Source organism: Chiloscyllium plagiosum, unplaced genomic scaffold (genome assembly GCF_037043375.1).
Source record: "Chiloscyllium plagiosum isolate Xiang-an unplaced genomic scaffold, Cpla_swu_hap1 HiC_scaffold_16, whole genome shotgun sequence".
NCBI lineage: Eukaryota > Metazoa > Chordata > Chondrichthyes > Orectolobiformes > Hemiscylliidae > Chiloscyllium > Chiloscyllium plagiosum.
In genome coordinates this window covers 27,150,160-27,167,737 of record NW_028270154.1, presented here as the reverse complement: position 1 = coordinate 27,167,737, position 17,578 = coordinate 27,150,160, and the positions used below count along the sequence as shown (strand labels likewise).

Genomic DNA, 17,578 nt, shown 5'->3' with positions numbered 1-17,578 from the left:
GTTGGTTCGCAGGGTCTGTTTCTGTGCGACACATCACTATGACTCTGCACAACTTAATAAAATGTGAAACCACATTTAGGAGACAATGGGATAGGTGCTTGATCAAAATTGTAGATTTTAAGACAGCATAGAATCATAGAATCCCTACAGTGTGGAAACAGGCCATTTGTTCCAGCAAGTCCACTCCAACCCTCCGAAGAGTATCCCACCCACACCCATTCCTACTACCCTACATTTATTCTTGACTTTGTACACCTAACCTACACATCCCTGAACACTGTGTGCAATTTAGCATGGCCAGTTCACCTAATCTGCACATGTTTGGATCGTGGGAGGAAACCGGAGCACCCGGAAGAAGCCTACACAGGCACGGGGAGAATGTGCAAACTCCACACAAACAATCGCCCTGGTGTGCTTTACTAGGTCAGAGGCGCTACATAAATGCAGCAGTTTTCAAATAAGTCACACCCCCACAGACGCACTACAGAGGAGCTGTGGGACCGGAGGAGGTCAAAGACGAGCCATCACAATTATTTATTGTCAATGTTAGTGAATTAAATTGCCATTTCATCAGAAGAGAACACATTTGTGCTCCACTTTCGATTTTTGAATGGTTATTACATCCCATGTGTATTTCCCAGATGCCGAGGTCGCTTCAACCTCCGAGTCAGGAAGTGAGAGAAGCCCATTGTTTTTACTGCCATTTACTGAACAAACTTTAAAAGTCAAGCGTTGGATCTGACGGCACAGAACAAGTGGAATTGTGTTTGTAAACAATAATCCAAGATGGAGAGAGATTTAAATCACAGCCGAAACAGAGATATAGTTTCCTGCAGAAATGTTAACAGCCAAAATACAAAAACTCAAAAGCGCTCATTTGCTGAATTTCAACCTTCGACTGAAAGCACCAATTTCTGAATGAGAGCACCGTAAGCGAACACCTGCTGAGATGAGAATAAGCAGTTTTCTTTACAATTTACCACATGTCAAAAACACAGCTAGATCCCCGGCTGTCAGGGAGATTCTAGCAACGCCGAGGGTAGTCATGTCTACAAGGAATTGGAAGTACATTCACCCCAGGTGGGTGTGTTGGGGGTAGAGAGGACTGAACGTCAAGGGATGCTTCCACCCCCCCGACAAACACTTCTGATGAATTGTTTAAAAAAATGAACGAGGCGATGGATACAATATATTCGCCACACACTTTAATTTTGCAACATTGTATCTGCCCAGAGCTCGGGTCCAGGAGCCACAACAAAGGGCGGCCACTCAGTGACAGCTTCACAACAAGCAGACGAGCCAGCACCGAACACGGCTACTGCTACTACCCCTACCCCAACCCCAACCCCAACCCCATTCCCATTCCCATCCCTCCAAACAAACTGCCTGAGGAGACAAACCCTGCATTACTCACAGGCCGCCTCTCTGCTTCGTTCGCCTCCATTGCCTTTCAGTAACTGAGCAGCAGTGCGACCTTCCCCTCTGTATCTCCGCCGGCTACCGCCTACCCAGCTCGGTCAACACGACCCACCCCTCACCCCAACCCCCAGAAAACCCCAGCAGGCACCATTCCCCAAGAGAAAGGGAAACAAGAGAAAGTACAGATCAAACGCTGCTTCTAGGTCCGGCAAATAAATCCTATGCTTGTTAAGATCACCGACATTAACATCATATCAACGTTTATTTTATTTTCGCCACACGAACTGAGTTTACGCGAAATCAGTGATGAGAGTGGTTTCTTCCAACACCGCAGGAGGCTCTGGGATTTGTAGTTTAATGAGGGAGAAGTTTATCTGTCAGATATGTGGGAAATCAATAGAGTGCAAAGTAATGAAATGGTTTTCTGAAATTGCAATTACACATGGACTAACAGATAAATGCAGCCATTTTTAAGGTGGTCGTGAACATGAATGAGCATCAAAATGTTCTCATGACTACTTTTTTCATAATAATGGATTTAATTTAAAAATTGAGACAAGTTTGACAGCGTACTGAGGATTAGACATAACAATGACCACCTCCACAACCTAATGTGGTTTACAATTCAGCAAAAAAAAAGGTTACATCTGTCAAATAATGCAAGGATTCGATGTGAACCAAGACCAGAAGTCTTGTTGCCTATGCGTGCGCCATATAATTATTACTCTCGGTCAGAAAGGTCATAAAATGTGTTCAGAAAATACTGGAGGAGTAATTCTGTGGTCTGGCAGCATTTATGGAGAAAGATTAACAGAGTTAACATTTCGAGCCCAGGATGACTGTTCTGAAGAAGTCATGTCAGACTCGAAACATTAATTCTTATTAGATTACATTAGATTACATTACTTACAGTGTGGAAACAGGCCCTTCAGCCCAACAAGTCCACACCGACCCGGGCCCAACAAGTCCACACCGACCCGCCGAAGTGCAACCCACCCATTCCCCTACATTTAAACCTTTACCTAACACTACGGGCAATTTAGCATGGCCAATTCACCTAATTCTGTAGCTCTCTCCACAGATGCTGTCAGACCTCCCGAGTTTCTCCAGTACTCCCTGTGTTTGGTTCAGATTTCTAGCATCCTCAGTATTTTACTTTCAATAAAATGAACTGCAGCAGATAACCTAAATTATGTGAGATGATTTCTGTTTTTTAGGTTGCCTCTTGGAATCAAGATGACTTGGATACACACCATGGGTTCCGATTTGACTTTTTAAAAAATCATTCATGGGACTTGGGCGTTGCTGGCTTGACCAGAGTGTATTGCTGGTTGTCCTTGAGAAAGTAGAGGTGAGCTGTCTTCTTGAACCACTGCAGTCCATTGGTAAATCCACAATGCCATTCAGGAGGGAATCGTGCTAAGTTCTAATCATAATCTGCAGGTTGTGCCATTTGTAGAGTAAGTGGTTGTTGATGGGTTGGAATAGGTGGGTTGTTTTGCAGTCTGTGCACTCCCTTCAATCCCTCAATATCAACTGTACATTCCTGACAAAGTCAAAATGTGTTTAGTACTTTCTGAATGTGCCTTTTCCATTTTGCTCATTGACAAACCAAGATCTCCCATAAGTCAGAGGCAATGCTTCACACCTTCACATCTGATTTGAGGGCAACATTAAAGCATATCCATTGTCCTTCTAGAAGTTTCCCATCATGAACAAATTCTGAGTACAGCCATTTCTGTTATGACGCTGATGGGAAAACTGTCCTGAAAATCAAGCCCCACTAATCCATCAGCCATACCCAAACTATAAATGTTTTATTTAATCACCAAAATAGTCTATCTGTTTCTCTTTAGTTTTTGATATCTAGAACAAATGAGACTTTCACTAGGTTTCTGTAAGAAATTCAAAAATAAAACTTGTTTCTATAGGACAAATTTATTCTTTAAACAAGTGAAAAATGGATGATTAACCAATACATTAAGCAGATTTAAATAATAACATTTTTAATCCTAAACATTCTTACACTCAAGCACAAACTGGATGAGGTAGCTTTACACTACATAGCAATTATAAGCAGAAGAATAAGAAAACCCTGTTAATCAAGAGTCCAAATCTAAAAGGGTAGAATGATGTCCTTTGGTTTCTTGTTGACAAGATTATATTGCTATTAGCTAGCAAATGATAGAACATCTTTAGTTCTGATGTAAGTCAGTTAACAATTGAGGTCTTATGATTGAGTTAACAGTATAACATTAAAAAAAAGGGAAGATCATAGTCAAGTACTTAGAAAATACTTCTCTGAGATATCTCTTGAGCTGGTTTTATTTTTGGAATATCTTTCACGAGAGAGAGAGAGAGAGAAATTGCATTTCTTTCTTGCAAGTCTCACCACAACTAAACGACTCTCAACTCTGTTGCAAAACAAAAAACAAAAGTTCAGTAATTGCTAGGCAACCTTCAGCAATAAGCCCCTTCTCGAACTTAGCCTGTTAGTCATTAGGCCATTAAGCATTTTTATAATGCCCATTTTAAATGTTTTTGCTTGGAAGTTCACTTGGCTTTTTGTTAACAAATAATCCCCAGGAGTTGTCCAAGTCTTCCCTTTCAAATTCTCACAATCCACAAATATATATGTTCCTAACAAGTATCAGGCATAAGAATGACATGCTCCATCTAATATAGCTCATTTTGAGTGATTAGACTGCAACACTGAGCAAATTAGCTTTGCAAGGCTGCTGCTTTTAGATCTCCTTTCTTACCACTGGAGCATCCTCATAGCTCTCCAGAGCTATGAGGTGCTTGCTGCAGATGCCCAAATCTCTAAAGGGTACACTGCACTGTAATAAGGTAACATTTCCTGCTCCCTATGGTGAGTAATTTCAAAAGATTGCTTTGTTATATTGCATTAAATGAATACAAACATAATGACTATTCATGATGTTGACTTTACCATGAAATATGTCAAATTAATGATTCCCATCCGAGTCTTTTCCAGCTGACTGCTTGCTCAGACTGCTTTAAGCATAATTGAAAAGTGCAAAGATCTGATTTGGATACTAAGAAAATATTGGTTTTGCAAGCTCTGAGTGATACAATCATACATGCAGATATCAGTCTGTGTAAGTCAACTCTCACAAAATAAGGAGAGTTAAAACTCACATAACACCAGGTTATAGACAACTGCTTTAATTGGAAGCACTAGCTTTTAGAGTGCTGCTCCTTCATCAAGTAGTCCTGATGAAGGAGCGTGTTCCAAAGTTAGTGCTTCCAATTAAACCTGTTGGACTATAACCTGGTGTTGTGTGATTTTTAACTTTGTACACCCCAGTCCAACACCGGTATCTCCAAATCAAAACTTAGGAGAGGCACTAATGCTACTGAAGTTGAGAAAGTATGCACAAGTAACTCAAATTTGTAACAAGAGTTTATCTCTGTAATCAAGTCTATTACTGACCTGTGAGTATGTTGGGAAGGTGGTACTGTCATGCCCTAATAGAACTTTCAGTTTATACTGCAATACATTTAATTTTAGTATCAAAAGAGGCCAAAGAAAACAAAAACAGGGTTAATAGATAAATATGAAAATGATAAGAACCTGAATTGTGCCAATACTACTGTGCCACTGAAACACCTCATATTAGCCAATATCTGAAGTTTACCTAAGGATTACAAACATAGTCAGTTTTCCCCTTAAACATGATCTGCCATTAAATAAAATCATGGTTAATCTATCCCTGATAACGTCTGATTCCCTTGCCTAGTAAGAATCTATCCATCTAAGTCCTAAAAGTACTTAATGACCCCAACTCCACTGAGTTACAGTTACTCACATTCTGAAAAATGATAGCTAATTGGGAGACTAAGTTAATCTTTTATACCATCTCTACTTTTTCCATATTTCGAAGAAATCTTCCTCCCATCTGCTAGAGTTCTTAATGCTGACTCTTGTTTATAAGATATCATCCATCAAGACAGTAAAATAGGAGCAGGAGGAGAAAATAAGGTCCATTGAGCTGCTGCACATTCAATTTGAAGATGGTAGATGCTAGACTTCAATTCCACTTTTCTGTCTTGTCTCCATATCATTTGATTCTCTGAGAGATGAAATCTGTGTACCTCACCCCTAAATGTAATCAATAATGGAATACCAGCAACTCTATATGAAGGGAATACTAAATATTTATTACTTTTTGAATGAAGGATTTATATCTCAAATGATAATCCCCTTAGCCTGAGAATGTTGCCCTTGTTTTAGATTCTCTGATTCTAGATTTTCTAGAAAAAATCTCTCAATATCTGCTCTATTAAGCTGCCTCATTATCTTATTCATTTCAATGAGATTGCCTCCCAATCTTCTAAACTCCAGAGAATATTGGCTCAGTTTACTCAACCTCCCATCATAGGGTAAGCCACAAGCTACCTTTAATTTGATTACTTATTGAGAAATCTCACAGATAATCAAATACTGAGACAATTACTTAAACCTTATTGCATATAGCAACTAAAATAAGACCCCCTCAAGTAAGAAAGTGAAGCCTCATCACTCAGTGTAGCTATAACCTGATTAGTAGTAGAATCTAGCTACAATTCCAACCAACAGCGTCTGTCTCTAGATGTCCAGGGATCGATCCTTGGGCAGTGTGATTCTCCAGAGGTTTTTTTCTTCACTCACAGGATGTGGGCATTGCTGGCTAGAGCCTCATTTATTGCGCATCCCTAATTGCCCCGAGGACAGTTGAGAGTCAACAACATTGCTGTGGGTCTGGAGTCACATGTAGGCTAAACCAGGAAAGGATGATAGTCATTAGTGAGCCAGATCAGTTTTTCCAACAATCAACAATGGATTCATGGTCACCATCACATTGTTAATTCCAGATCTTTATTAAATTCAAATTCCACCATCTGCTATAGCGGATTCAAACCCTGGTCTGCAGAACTTTACCTGGGTCTCTGGGTTAACAGTTCAGCAACAATACCATTAGACCATCTCTCCCCATTGCGTTTTTCAGTTCAGCTACTAAAGAATCCTGAAGTTAAATTCTTATAGGATTTTCTGTTTTGTGAAGTTTCTGATGTGACATTATTGATGATTCATTAGATTAGTTCATCCAGAACGTTGATTAAACACCTTGAGTCATCAAGTATGTAGCTTGCCTTCTTATCTGGAGTAACTTCTCTGTTCCTTATTACATTCAGTGTTATCTGTCTGTTTGAAAAACAATGTTTCCTGTCATTAACCCCTTCACTTTAGGGCATTCTTTATCTATGCAGGTTATCAAGCAGCTGTTACCTCCTCTCTGCCAGGAAACAGCTTGTTTATGTTGCTTCATCTCCTTCTTGTTGCTTTTCAGTTCTTTATAACAGTTTCTCCTTGTCACTTTTATTTCAGGAGAAAGTTTATTCCAGAAGGAGTTATAGAGTCATAGAGATGTACAGCATGGAAACAGACCCTTCAGTCCAACCCATCCATGCTGACTAGATATCCCACCCCAATCTAGTCCCACCTGCCAGCATCTGGCTCATATCCCTCCAAAGCCTTCCTATTTATATACTCATCCAGATGCTTTTTAAATGTTGCAATTGTACTAGCCTCCACCACTTCCTTTGGCAGCTCATTCCATACACATACCACCCTCTGCGTGAAAACGTTGCCCCGAGGTCTCTTTTATATCTTTCCCCTCTCACCCTAAACCTATGCTCTCTAGTTCAGGGCTCCCCCACCCCAGAGAAAAGACTTTGTCTATTTATCCTAACCATGCCCCTCATGATTTTGCAAACCTTGATAAGGTCACTCATCAGCCTCTGACGCTCTAGGGAAAACAGCCTGAGCCTATTCAACCTCTCCATAAAGTTCAAATCCTCCAACCCTGGCAACATCCAAGTAAATCTTTTATGAACCCTTTCAAGTTTCACAACCCTTTCAAGTTTCTATAGGAGGGGGACCAGAATTGTACGCAATATTCCAACACTGGCCTAACCAACTTCTTGTACAGCCGCAACATGACCTCCCAACTCCTGTACTCAATACTCTGACTAATAGAGGACAGCATACCAAATGCCTTCTTCACTATCCTATCCACCTGTGACTCCACGTTCTTTCAATCCCTGAACAATGATTCAAGTTTTGAACTTTAAAGTATCACACCCCTAATCCCAGGGACCATTTTAGTGAACCTTCCCTGTGTCTTCTGACTTCATGCCACGTCTTCTAAATGTTCAGCAATCATTTAGCAATGTGTTAGCAACTTCAATCATTTCACAAGCTCTGGATTTCTTTTGTATTCTGCCATAACACATTCAATTTTGTTTGCATACTAAGTAACTTTCATCAATGCCTTCAATACATTTTGAACACTGCATCTTCAATTGCAGTCACAGGTCCAGGATTGCTATAGTCATCTCCTGTCTATTCAGAAAGTTATATTTATGCAATTAATTTTACCTTTCATTTTCAAGGAACATGCATTTCTTTCAAACCTTCTACAGACATTTTAAAAAATTAAAGAATATTGCATGATTTTATTACACTGGGTAAATTGGATATCAGTAACTAATTAGAAATTGTCAATATGGAGTTAAGTCAAGTCTGTACTATTCAACTGTCAAGTGAAGTGAGGCAAGGCCATGAGCCTATGTACTTACCTGGAGTTTACATAGGATTGCTTGGTCATATGACACAAAAATAAGTCATTCAGCCCAACCATTTTATGCTGGTGTTTAAGTGCCATTAAAGCTTCCTCTTGGCTTTTCTTATATCAATCTACCAGCATAATCACCTCTTCTCTCCTTCATACATCCATTCCTTCAAATGGATCTATTTTATTCACTTCAATCACTTCTTGCAGTAGTGAGTTCCACATTTTCACCAGCATTTAGTTGAAGATGTTACTTCTGAATTGTTTATTATTTTCTTCTTGGCTATATTATATTAATCACCACAGTTGTGTTCTTCCACACAAGAGGAAACATTTTTTGTGCATCCATAGAAGTTTACCGATCATTATCCGGTCAACTCTCAAATATCTTTTATCTAGAGAGGAGATGGAATCTGTCAGTCCTTTCCTCATACAAAACCTTCACAATCTGATATCATCCTTGGAATTCTCTGCAGCCTCTCCTTTGTATCTGCAGCCCTTTTATTAGATTAGATTACTTACAGTGTAGAAACAGGCCCTTCGGCCCAACAAGTCCACACCGCCCCGCCGAAGCGCAACCCACCCATACCCCTACATCTACCCCTTACCTAACACTACGGGCAATTTAGCCTGGCCAATTCACCTGACCTGCACATCTTTGGACTGTGGGAGGAAACCGGAGCACCCAGAGGAAACCCATGCAGACACGGGGAGAATGTGCAAACTCCACACAGTCAGTCACCCGAGGCGGGAATTGAACCCGGGTCTCTGGTGCTGTGAGGCAGCAGTGCTAACCACTGTGCCACCGTGCCACCCTCTACACTACATTATAGTGACCAAAACTACACCAAGTACACAAAGTGTGGTTTACCCAAGGTTGGATTTAGGTTTAGCATAACTTGTTTACTTTCCAATTCTATCCCTTCATGAGAAAGCCTATTGTTTGGTTTGAATTTTTATGGCATTGAAAATCTTTTAGTGATCATTGTATTTGTACCCCAGGATCCTTTTGTTTCTCCAACCCAACCAGACTTGCTCCATGCAAATAATGTGATGATGTGACTTCCCTTTTCTTCCTAGCAAAATATACTACCTCTTTTTGGATATATTGAATTTACTTTGCCAATTATTTCAACAGCCTGCAAGTTTATTAATGTCCTCCTATAAGTTGTTGCAGTCCTCCTTCAGTACTACAGTGTCTATTTGGTGTAGCCTGAAAATGTAGAAATTGTGTTTTTAATTTAAGAGTCAGTAACATAACTTGTGAACGGTACTAGTCCCAGCACTGATCCATGCAGAGTACCAACTCCCACATTCTACCACTCTGAATAACTACCTGTTATTCCCACTCACTGCTTTCTGCTTTGGAGGTAGTTAGTAATCCATTCTGTCACTTGTCCTGTCACTCCATGTTCTCTGATCTTATACATCAGTTCATTATGAGTTGTTTGAAAATTCAAGTAAATTAAATCTATCACATTTCTATTGCCTACTCCCTTAGTTACTTCTTCAAAAACATTAATTTAATTTGGGAAATAAGACTTTCCCTTTTGAATCAGCTATTCATGATTATTTTTTCTTATTTCTAGATGTTATTCTATTATTTCCTTTTGAATTATGCACAGTAACATCCAATTGTTTTTAAAATTTCATTATTGAAGATAAAGTTGCCATAGTGCTACAGGATAATAGAGTTGCTTGCTCATTAGAGAGAGAGATGACTGGTGGTGGTTTAATCTGTGGGTCGCCACATCTCAGGAAAAGGGAGAGGTTGAGAAGGAGAATTGAACCTACAATGTTGACGCCAGTTATCCAGCCAACTGAGCTAACTGATCTCACCCAGAATTATTATTAGTGAAGAATTGAACTAGGTTGGAGATATTACATAATATACAAGTTCAGATAATTTTATACCACTGTGAGAACACAGCTGGAAACCACAAGGCAGACTATAGACTCTGTGTAACCCTATGTAGATTTAACATCACATTAGAAACAAATGCTCTGTTCTCCAGTGATCAGATAGAGCAAATCTACAAAACAGAATTTCCTATACTGTAGCTTTAATTAGGACTTCTGGAAAGCTTGATGAATGGCTAGCGCAGTTGTGGTTAGTAATTGTATTGAAGCAGAGAAAAGGGAGCTATAACCTTCATCTAATCTATTGTGTAACAGACCTTGAAGTGGTGGATGCTGACATTGGTGTAAAATTGAAGATAAAAACATTCCATACATACAACTGACATCTCCATTAATAGATGCACCACTAAGTTCAGTGAAAACTACCGGGCACAAAAAAGCCCAGGCACTAAATTTTATGCCTGAAAGAATAGTATCTCTCCTCAGTGAGGCAGTCATAAGTAGATCAGTTTATAACATTGATGTGTATTAGGTATACAAAATGAGTAGAAATTGACTTTTTTACGGTAATATTTTAGGTTATATAAAACAAATAAGTGGAAAATCAATCAGTTGTCAGTAGCAGAAATAAGAACAACAACTTGCAACCATATAATGCCTTAGAAGTTGTGAAAGGTCTCAATGCATTTAACATAAAAAAAGGAAATTTAACAGCAAACCACTTCAGGAAAAATTGGGAAAGGTGATCAAAGTCTGGACAAAGAGGTGGGATTTAAGGAGCATCTTAAAGAAAGAGAGAGAAGAGGACAGATTTATAAAGGAAATGCTTACAGTTTAGAACTTGGGAAGCTGAAGGCAGGGTTGGCAATGACGCAGCAATGAAAATCAATGATGCAGAAGAAGCAGGAGGTCAGATATCTTGGGAATATTATCAGGCTGGATAAGAACAAACAGATAAGAAGAAGCACACTTATGGGATGGTTTTAAAACAAGGATGTGAATTTTAAAATTAAGTTTGGCAGAACCACAAGCCAAGATTGGCTACTGAGTACAGTGGGGCATGCAAATTCGTGCAATATCAAAACAAAAGTTAAATCCCTGAAAGGTCAATATTAAGAAATGTTAATTTCTTTATAATAAGCTGGAAGGATTGTTATGAGTGGTGCTGGAAATATGAAACATGTATTCGGAGAAGATGGCTATCAACAGACAAAGGTGCAAGTGTGTTTCACTTGAGATACCAGAGCCAGAATTAAGTTTTCATGTGCAAAGTCAATCAATTGTTGGCTTGCATCTCTGGGAGTATAGTGATTTTACCCTGAGGCAATAGAGAGTCATAGAGATGTACAGCATGGAAACAGATCCTTCACTCCAACTCGTCCATGCCAACCAGATATCCCAACCCAATCTAGTCCCATCTGCCAGCACCCGGCCCATATCCCTCCAAACCCTTCCTATTTATATACCCATTCAGGTGCCTTTTAAATGTTGTAATTGTACCAGCCTCCACCACTTCCTCTGACAGTGCATTCCATACACGTACCACCCTCTGCGTGAAAAAGGTGCCCCTGAGATCTCTTTTATATCTTTACCCTCTCACCTTAAACCTATGCTCTCTAGTTCTGGACTCCCCCACCCCAGGGAAAAGACTTTGCCTATTTATCCTATCCATGCTCTTCATGATTTTGTAAATCTCTATAATGTCACCTGTCAACCTCCGACGCTCCAGGGAAAAACAGCCCTAGCCTATTCAATCTCTCACCATAACTCAAATCCTCCAACCCTGGCAACATCCTTGTAAATCTTTTCTGAACCCTTTCAAGTTTCACAACATCTTTCCGATAGGAGGGAGACCAGAATTGCATGCAATATTCCAACAGTGGCCTAACCAATATCCTGTACAGCTGCAACATGACCTCCCAACTCTTGTACTCAATATTCTGACCAATAAAGGAAAGCATACCAAACGCCTTCTTCACTATCCTATCTACCTGCAACTCCACTTTCAAGGAGCTATGAACCTGTCTCTTTGTTCAGCAACATTCCCTCGGACCTTACCCTGAAGGGTATAATTCCCAAAACGCAGCACCTCACATTTATCCAAATTAAACTCCATCAGCCACTTCTCAGCCCATTGGCCAATCTGAAAACACCCAGCAAGTTTGCCATTGGAGAGGAATGTTGACAAATTAACATTTGACACATTAGCCTTGTGATGATTCTGCTCCTTTAACAAGGTTATGTTGTCCTGCGTTTTTTTCTCAGGATGCCGTAAAAGCACAGGTTCCGAAAAATCTGGGGTTGAAGGGTTTTAGAGCTAATTTGATTATAACTAACAGATACTGCATCAGGAAAAAATGCTTTCAAGTTTTTAAAAGAAACACCTGTACCAATGAAAGGTGAGTGGCCAGTTTTCCCAGCTCAGAATTTCTGTGGTTTGATTTGGTTTTTGGCAGTCTGGCTATTCACTGAAAGCAGTCAGTCAGTCAGTTGTGAAGCTGCTGGATCCAAAGAAGCAGGTCCTTGCTGGTACTCTCTCTCTGACTTCTTTCCTGTAAGAACCTGAGTTTGATTTTACCTTTTGTGCCAAGGAATGTTTTTGGAGATTGTTGCAAGTATTGGGAACAGCATCATTCAGTTGGTATTTTCTGTTGGGTTTTCAGATAGGTTAAGTTATCTTATGTTTGTGTTTCATTCGGTAATCTTGTAAATAAATTCTATTTTGTTCAAAACTAAGTGGTTTGACCAGCTGCATCACTCCTGGAATATCCACGTTACACCTGCTTAAAACATCTAGCGAAGTTAGGGTCTGGGCTACTTTCTTGAGCTGTTTGAGGGGGTCTGGCCTGGTCCATAATAGCCTTCATCATCACAAAAACATACATTTTAAAAGTGTCTTCAGCATGAGGCATCCTGATGTGCCTGGCAGGAACACTATAAAACAAAATTGGACAAAGAACCACATAAAGAGATAATCAGGACAGGTGACCAAGTGGTTGCTGCTCAAAGACAGAGCATTTAAGTACATCTTAAATGATGAAAGAGAGGTGGAAAGTTTCAGGAGAGAATTTCAGAACTGAACATTTGGCTAAATATGTCAAAGCATTTTACAGTTGGGGAGATTCAAGGGACTGGAACAAACATCTACAGATATCATGAATTATTGTGGCATCTGGAAGAAAAAAGGGCTGCTGAAGTCATGGAAGGAAAGAAATCTGGTTTGGGAGAGATAATGGAAGGAATTGACACAGGGGAGTGATCAGCTGGGGGATGGGCATAGCACATGGACAAAAGAGAAAACAAGGGAAGAGAAAGAGACCACCAGAGATGCAAGGTCACAGGGAAGGAAGAGATCATTGGGCTGTAATTGGGAACAGATAAAGGCAAGATGAAAAATTAGCCAAAGTTCCCCTCACTAATGCACCTAACACTACAGGCAATTTAGCATGGCCAATTCACCTAACCTGTACATCTTTGGACTGTGGGAGGAAACCGGAGCATCTGGAGGAAACTCACGCAGACACAGGGAGAATGTGCAAACTCCACACAGTCAGTTGCCCAAGGTGGGAATTGAACCCGGATCCCTGGCGCTGTGAGGCAGCAGTGCTAACCACTGAGCCACCGTGCTCATGACATGCTCATAAAATTGGGGCAGTGGTGAACCAATCACAGAGAATGAATCAGTAGATCTATGCAATCAAGGCAGGCCATGACATATTTGCATTTGGGTCCAGGGGACATTTCTGCACTGTATGGCCCCCAAACTTGTGAAAAAAAGCATTTCTGAGCTGCATTCAACAGCTCTCAGCTCCCTTTAGCTGCTGGATTTTAATAGCACTGAGAAAAGGGTATGAGGGTTGGAGCCTTTTCCCAGCGAAGAAATGCCAGTTACTAAGGACATAGATTTAAGGTAAAAGGGGGAAAGTTGGAAGGAGATGTGAGAGACAAGTGTTTTACACAGAGGGTGGTAAGTGCCTGGAATATGCTGTTAGAGGAAGTGGTGGTCGTGGATGCAATAGCAACATTTAAGAGGCATTTTGACAGATATATAGATAGGCAGAGAATATACGGATTATGTCAAGGCAAAAGGTTTTTAGTTTACAAAGGCATCATGTATTGGTATAGTCTTGGTAGGCCTGTTCCTGGAACTGGCCATCTCATTGAAATTTTAAAAGTTATATCCTGCCTCACAGGTATAATTACTCTTTTGACACCCAAATTCACCCTGGCTAAATCAAATTTGTACATCTTTGTGACAGTTTGTGGGGAGCTCCTTTTATTTTACCTTTTATTCGTTTTATTCAAAAGAATAAAATTGATGGCACTTTGCAAAATACAATGGCAGTTTTAATTTCTGAAAGGTACCTTCAAAGTGGAAGTTTGCAAATGTAACACAAATTTGGAAAAGATTTTCCAAGCTGTTTCACAGAGTTGTGATCAGATGAGAAAACAAATGGCAAAGGGGAGCAGGAGTGAATAGGAAAGGTGACCAAAGGTTTTGTCAACAGTTTGATGGTGTTCCCTAAAGTCTCATCTTAAATAAGTTTTGATCATTCGCCCTAGCATTTCCTATGTGGCCTGGTATCAGAGCATGTTTGTCAACCTCATGATGTCTTATGATGTTAAAGGTACAATACCTTTGTCTTAAAGGGGGAGAGTGAGATCGGAATGAATAGGGGTTTCTGGAGGAAACCTCAGTGCACAACACTGAGCAAGATAGAGTTTGAGGAACAGGGATAAACATGGGGAAGGTGGAGTAACATTAGCTGATCTGGCAGGATCTGTGGAGAGACCATCTCAAATTTGGTACGATTCTTTTTCAGAACAAGAGAAGCCATACCAGACTTGAAATGTTAACTCTGTTCTTCTCCCTCCACTGATGCTGCCAGACTTGCTGAGTTTCTTCAGCACTCTCTGTGTTCGTTTCAGATTTCCAGCATCCGGAGTATTTTGCCTTTATCTGAGGAACAGTGTTTTGGGTGGAGGCAGCCATTATTGTGATGGTAAGTTTCAGAAATAGGAAGGGTCAAGGACATGAATAGATTCAAAATGAGGTTAAGTTTTTTTAAAAACTGAAGTGTTTGGAGAACTGGGAACCACTATCGGCCATTGAGGACAGTAATGGTATGAGGCCGACTTTGTATTGGACAAATTATCAGAATGAAGATGACATTTGGATGTGTTAAAGGTTTTTTTGAAGGTGAATCCTCTTATTTGTACAAACCTGGATTGGTACTACTGAGAGATCATCTGCTTTCTAGAGTTTTCACATCTTCACCTCGAATCAAGCTCCAGTATCATAGAACAGAAATAAATTGATGTCAGATATAATCTGCTGATTGCAGGGAATTGCTGCCCCCTGCTGTGCCAGCAGACTCAGAGATGCTCAACACAAATTTATTCATTGAACACCATTTATAATATTGTCTCTATCTTAAATGACCATTTGTGTCATTTGATTGCTAATTCATTTATAATCAAATCATTATTTACCGAAGAAAGTTACCCAAGTGAGATAGAAGTCTTGGCCTCCCATATTTTCATCAGACACAAGGAAAGTCCAGGGTACATTTCTACATTAATTTTCAGTGAGTAATGCCATGAGATTGTTACATTTTGTGTCAAAATGCCATGGTTTAGTTCCCTGTAAGTACTCTGTATTTCTAATGTAATGTTATGAGCTGAATTATATTCATGTGATTAAGTGTACAGCAAATGAAAACCCATATTACACAACTGTCCTGATAGGTTCTGAGATTCTCTCTTACAGATGTTATGCCTTGGTGCAATGCCAACATCAACAGCTGAGGTGAAGTTAAGCTGCTGAGTGTGGCACTGTGATCTTTGTGATAATTATGGTCATCTTACTCTGCGAAGGGTTTGAGGGTTCTGGCACAGGGACAAGGGAACCCCCTTGTCCTCACTGATGGGTGGCTCTGGGCTCAGCAGCAAAAAGAAGAGCTGCAGCTGCTCAAGCTGAGAGTCCTGAGAGCACACCATCCTGGGTGGTGGGTACACACTATCCTCTCGTTTCATGCATATGACATGCACTGTATTTATCAGGTGGTGTTTCATTGAAGTGAGCTCAAGACATCGGACTACAGGATGTATAGCTTGTAATAAAGGTGATAAGACAATCGCAGATTAGGAGGGGCATTTGTATATGATTGCATTTCAATCCAAACATGTGTCTTTTTATATGAAAGAATATTTTAAAATCACACGAAAACATTTAAAATTTGAGTTACTCAAATTACCAAATTATCTGTGACTGTTCTCATGCTATAACAGTTCATTATTCCCATCAGACTGTGCACATAAATTGCTCAATTCCCTTAAAACATGCTGGTCTCTTAATGGTGTGCATGTGTCTTATCATTGTTGCCTGTACATCTGAATGTGGTTACTCCGGGGACTGTTGTGGTATTCATTGTTGTTTCATTTCTGTTGTTGGCTTGCTGTGGAATTCTGGGTCTGATGGTTGATTTGTACAAGTTCACCTCTTCCTGGTCAATTGCCAACAGTTGAGAAACAGCTTCTGCAATTGTGTGTGTTTGCAATGGTATGTTTGGTTGTTCACTTCCATTGCCTACAGTTATAGAGTCATATACAGGATAGAAACAGATCCTTTGGTCCAACCAGTTCATGCCGACCATAATCCCAAATTAAACTGGCCCATATCCCTCCAAACATTTCTTATTCATGTACTATCCAAATGTCTTTGAAACATTGTAACTGTACCCACATCCACCACTTCCTCTGGAAGATCATTCCACACACAAATCACTCTCTGTGTAAACAAGTTACTCCTCATGTCTTTATCAAATCTTTCTTCTCTCACTTTAAAACTATGTCTCCAGTCTTGAAATCCCCCAACCTAGGGAAAAGACATCTATCATTCACCTTATCTATAACCCTCATGATTTTATAAACCTCTAGAACGTCACCACTCAACCTCCTATGATCCAGTGAAAATAGTCCCAGCCTATCCAGCATTTCCTTATAACTCAAATCTCCATTCCTAGCAACATCCTGGTAAATCTTTTCTGAAACCTCTCCAGCTTAATAATATTCTTCGTATAACAGGGAAACCAGAACTGGACACACTACTCCAGAAGAGGCCTCACCAGTATCCTGTACAACCTCAACATAACATTGACATATATGGGCTGTGACCTTTTCTCTAGATTGCAAGAACCTGCAGCAGAGAATGTAAGGAAATTAATCTTCAATAGACAATCAACACCTAACTGTTCAGTTTAGACCTAAACACCAGTTTGGAGGTACTCTGACTCATCTGTTATGTCATTGCTATCTTGTCATCCACAAATTAAATCCACCCTGTTCTTCTACAATTTATATGGCCTTCTCCTCTGATAGAGTCAGGCCCTACAATTCCAATACCACTTCATCAACCTTGATGACTTTTGTATTAAATGTCAACTTCCTTTCTATGACAAATGAAGATTAACTACCTGTCAAGTGGCACTCAACTGCACAAGTGACATGCATGCCTTGTCCCACATTGTTACTCATACTCAACCACTTAAAAAATGTCACATAGTTTGGCCTCAAGTGAAATGGGTCATTGAAGATGACCAGGCTTGCTCTGGCTTGGCCTCTCTCCTCATTTTCTTAATGCTCTCATAATGTAGCACCAC

At 40.0% G+C, this 17,578-nt stretch overlaps 1 protein-coding gene and 1 long non-coding RNA gene across 3 annotated transcripts in view; one reads left to right on the top strand and one right to left on the bottom strand.

Annotated features, from left to right (window-relative positions):
• Window positions 1–1,531, bottom strand: part of septin8a (septin 8a) — a 125,746-nt gene extending 124,215 nt beyond the window's left edge. The window contains exon 1 of one of the 2 annotated variants that reach the window (XM_087995242.1): window positions 1,415–1,531. In XM_087995242.1, the coding sequence (XP_087851368.1) occupies window positions 1,415–1,444 (30 nt within the window). In that variant the 5' untranslated portion in view covers window positions 1,445–1,531. The remainder of the gene's footprint in view (window positions 1–1,414) is intronic. The other variant, XM_043703331.2, reaches the window with a different exon arrangement.
• LOC148147504 (uncharacterized) overlaps window positions 239–17,578 on the top strand; it is a 96,001-nt gene continuing 78,661 nt past the window's right edge. The window contains exons 1-2 of the long non-coding RNA XR_015759715.1: window positions 239–1,080; window positions 2,637–2,770. This is a non-coding gene — a long non-coding RNA (uncharacterized LOC148147504). The remainder of the gene's footprint in view (window positions 1,081–2,636; window positions 2,771–17,578) is intronic.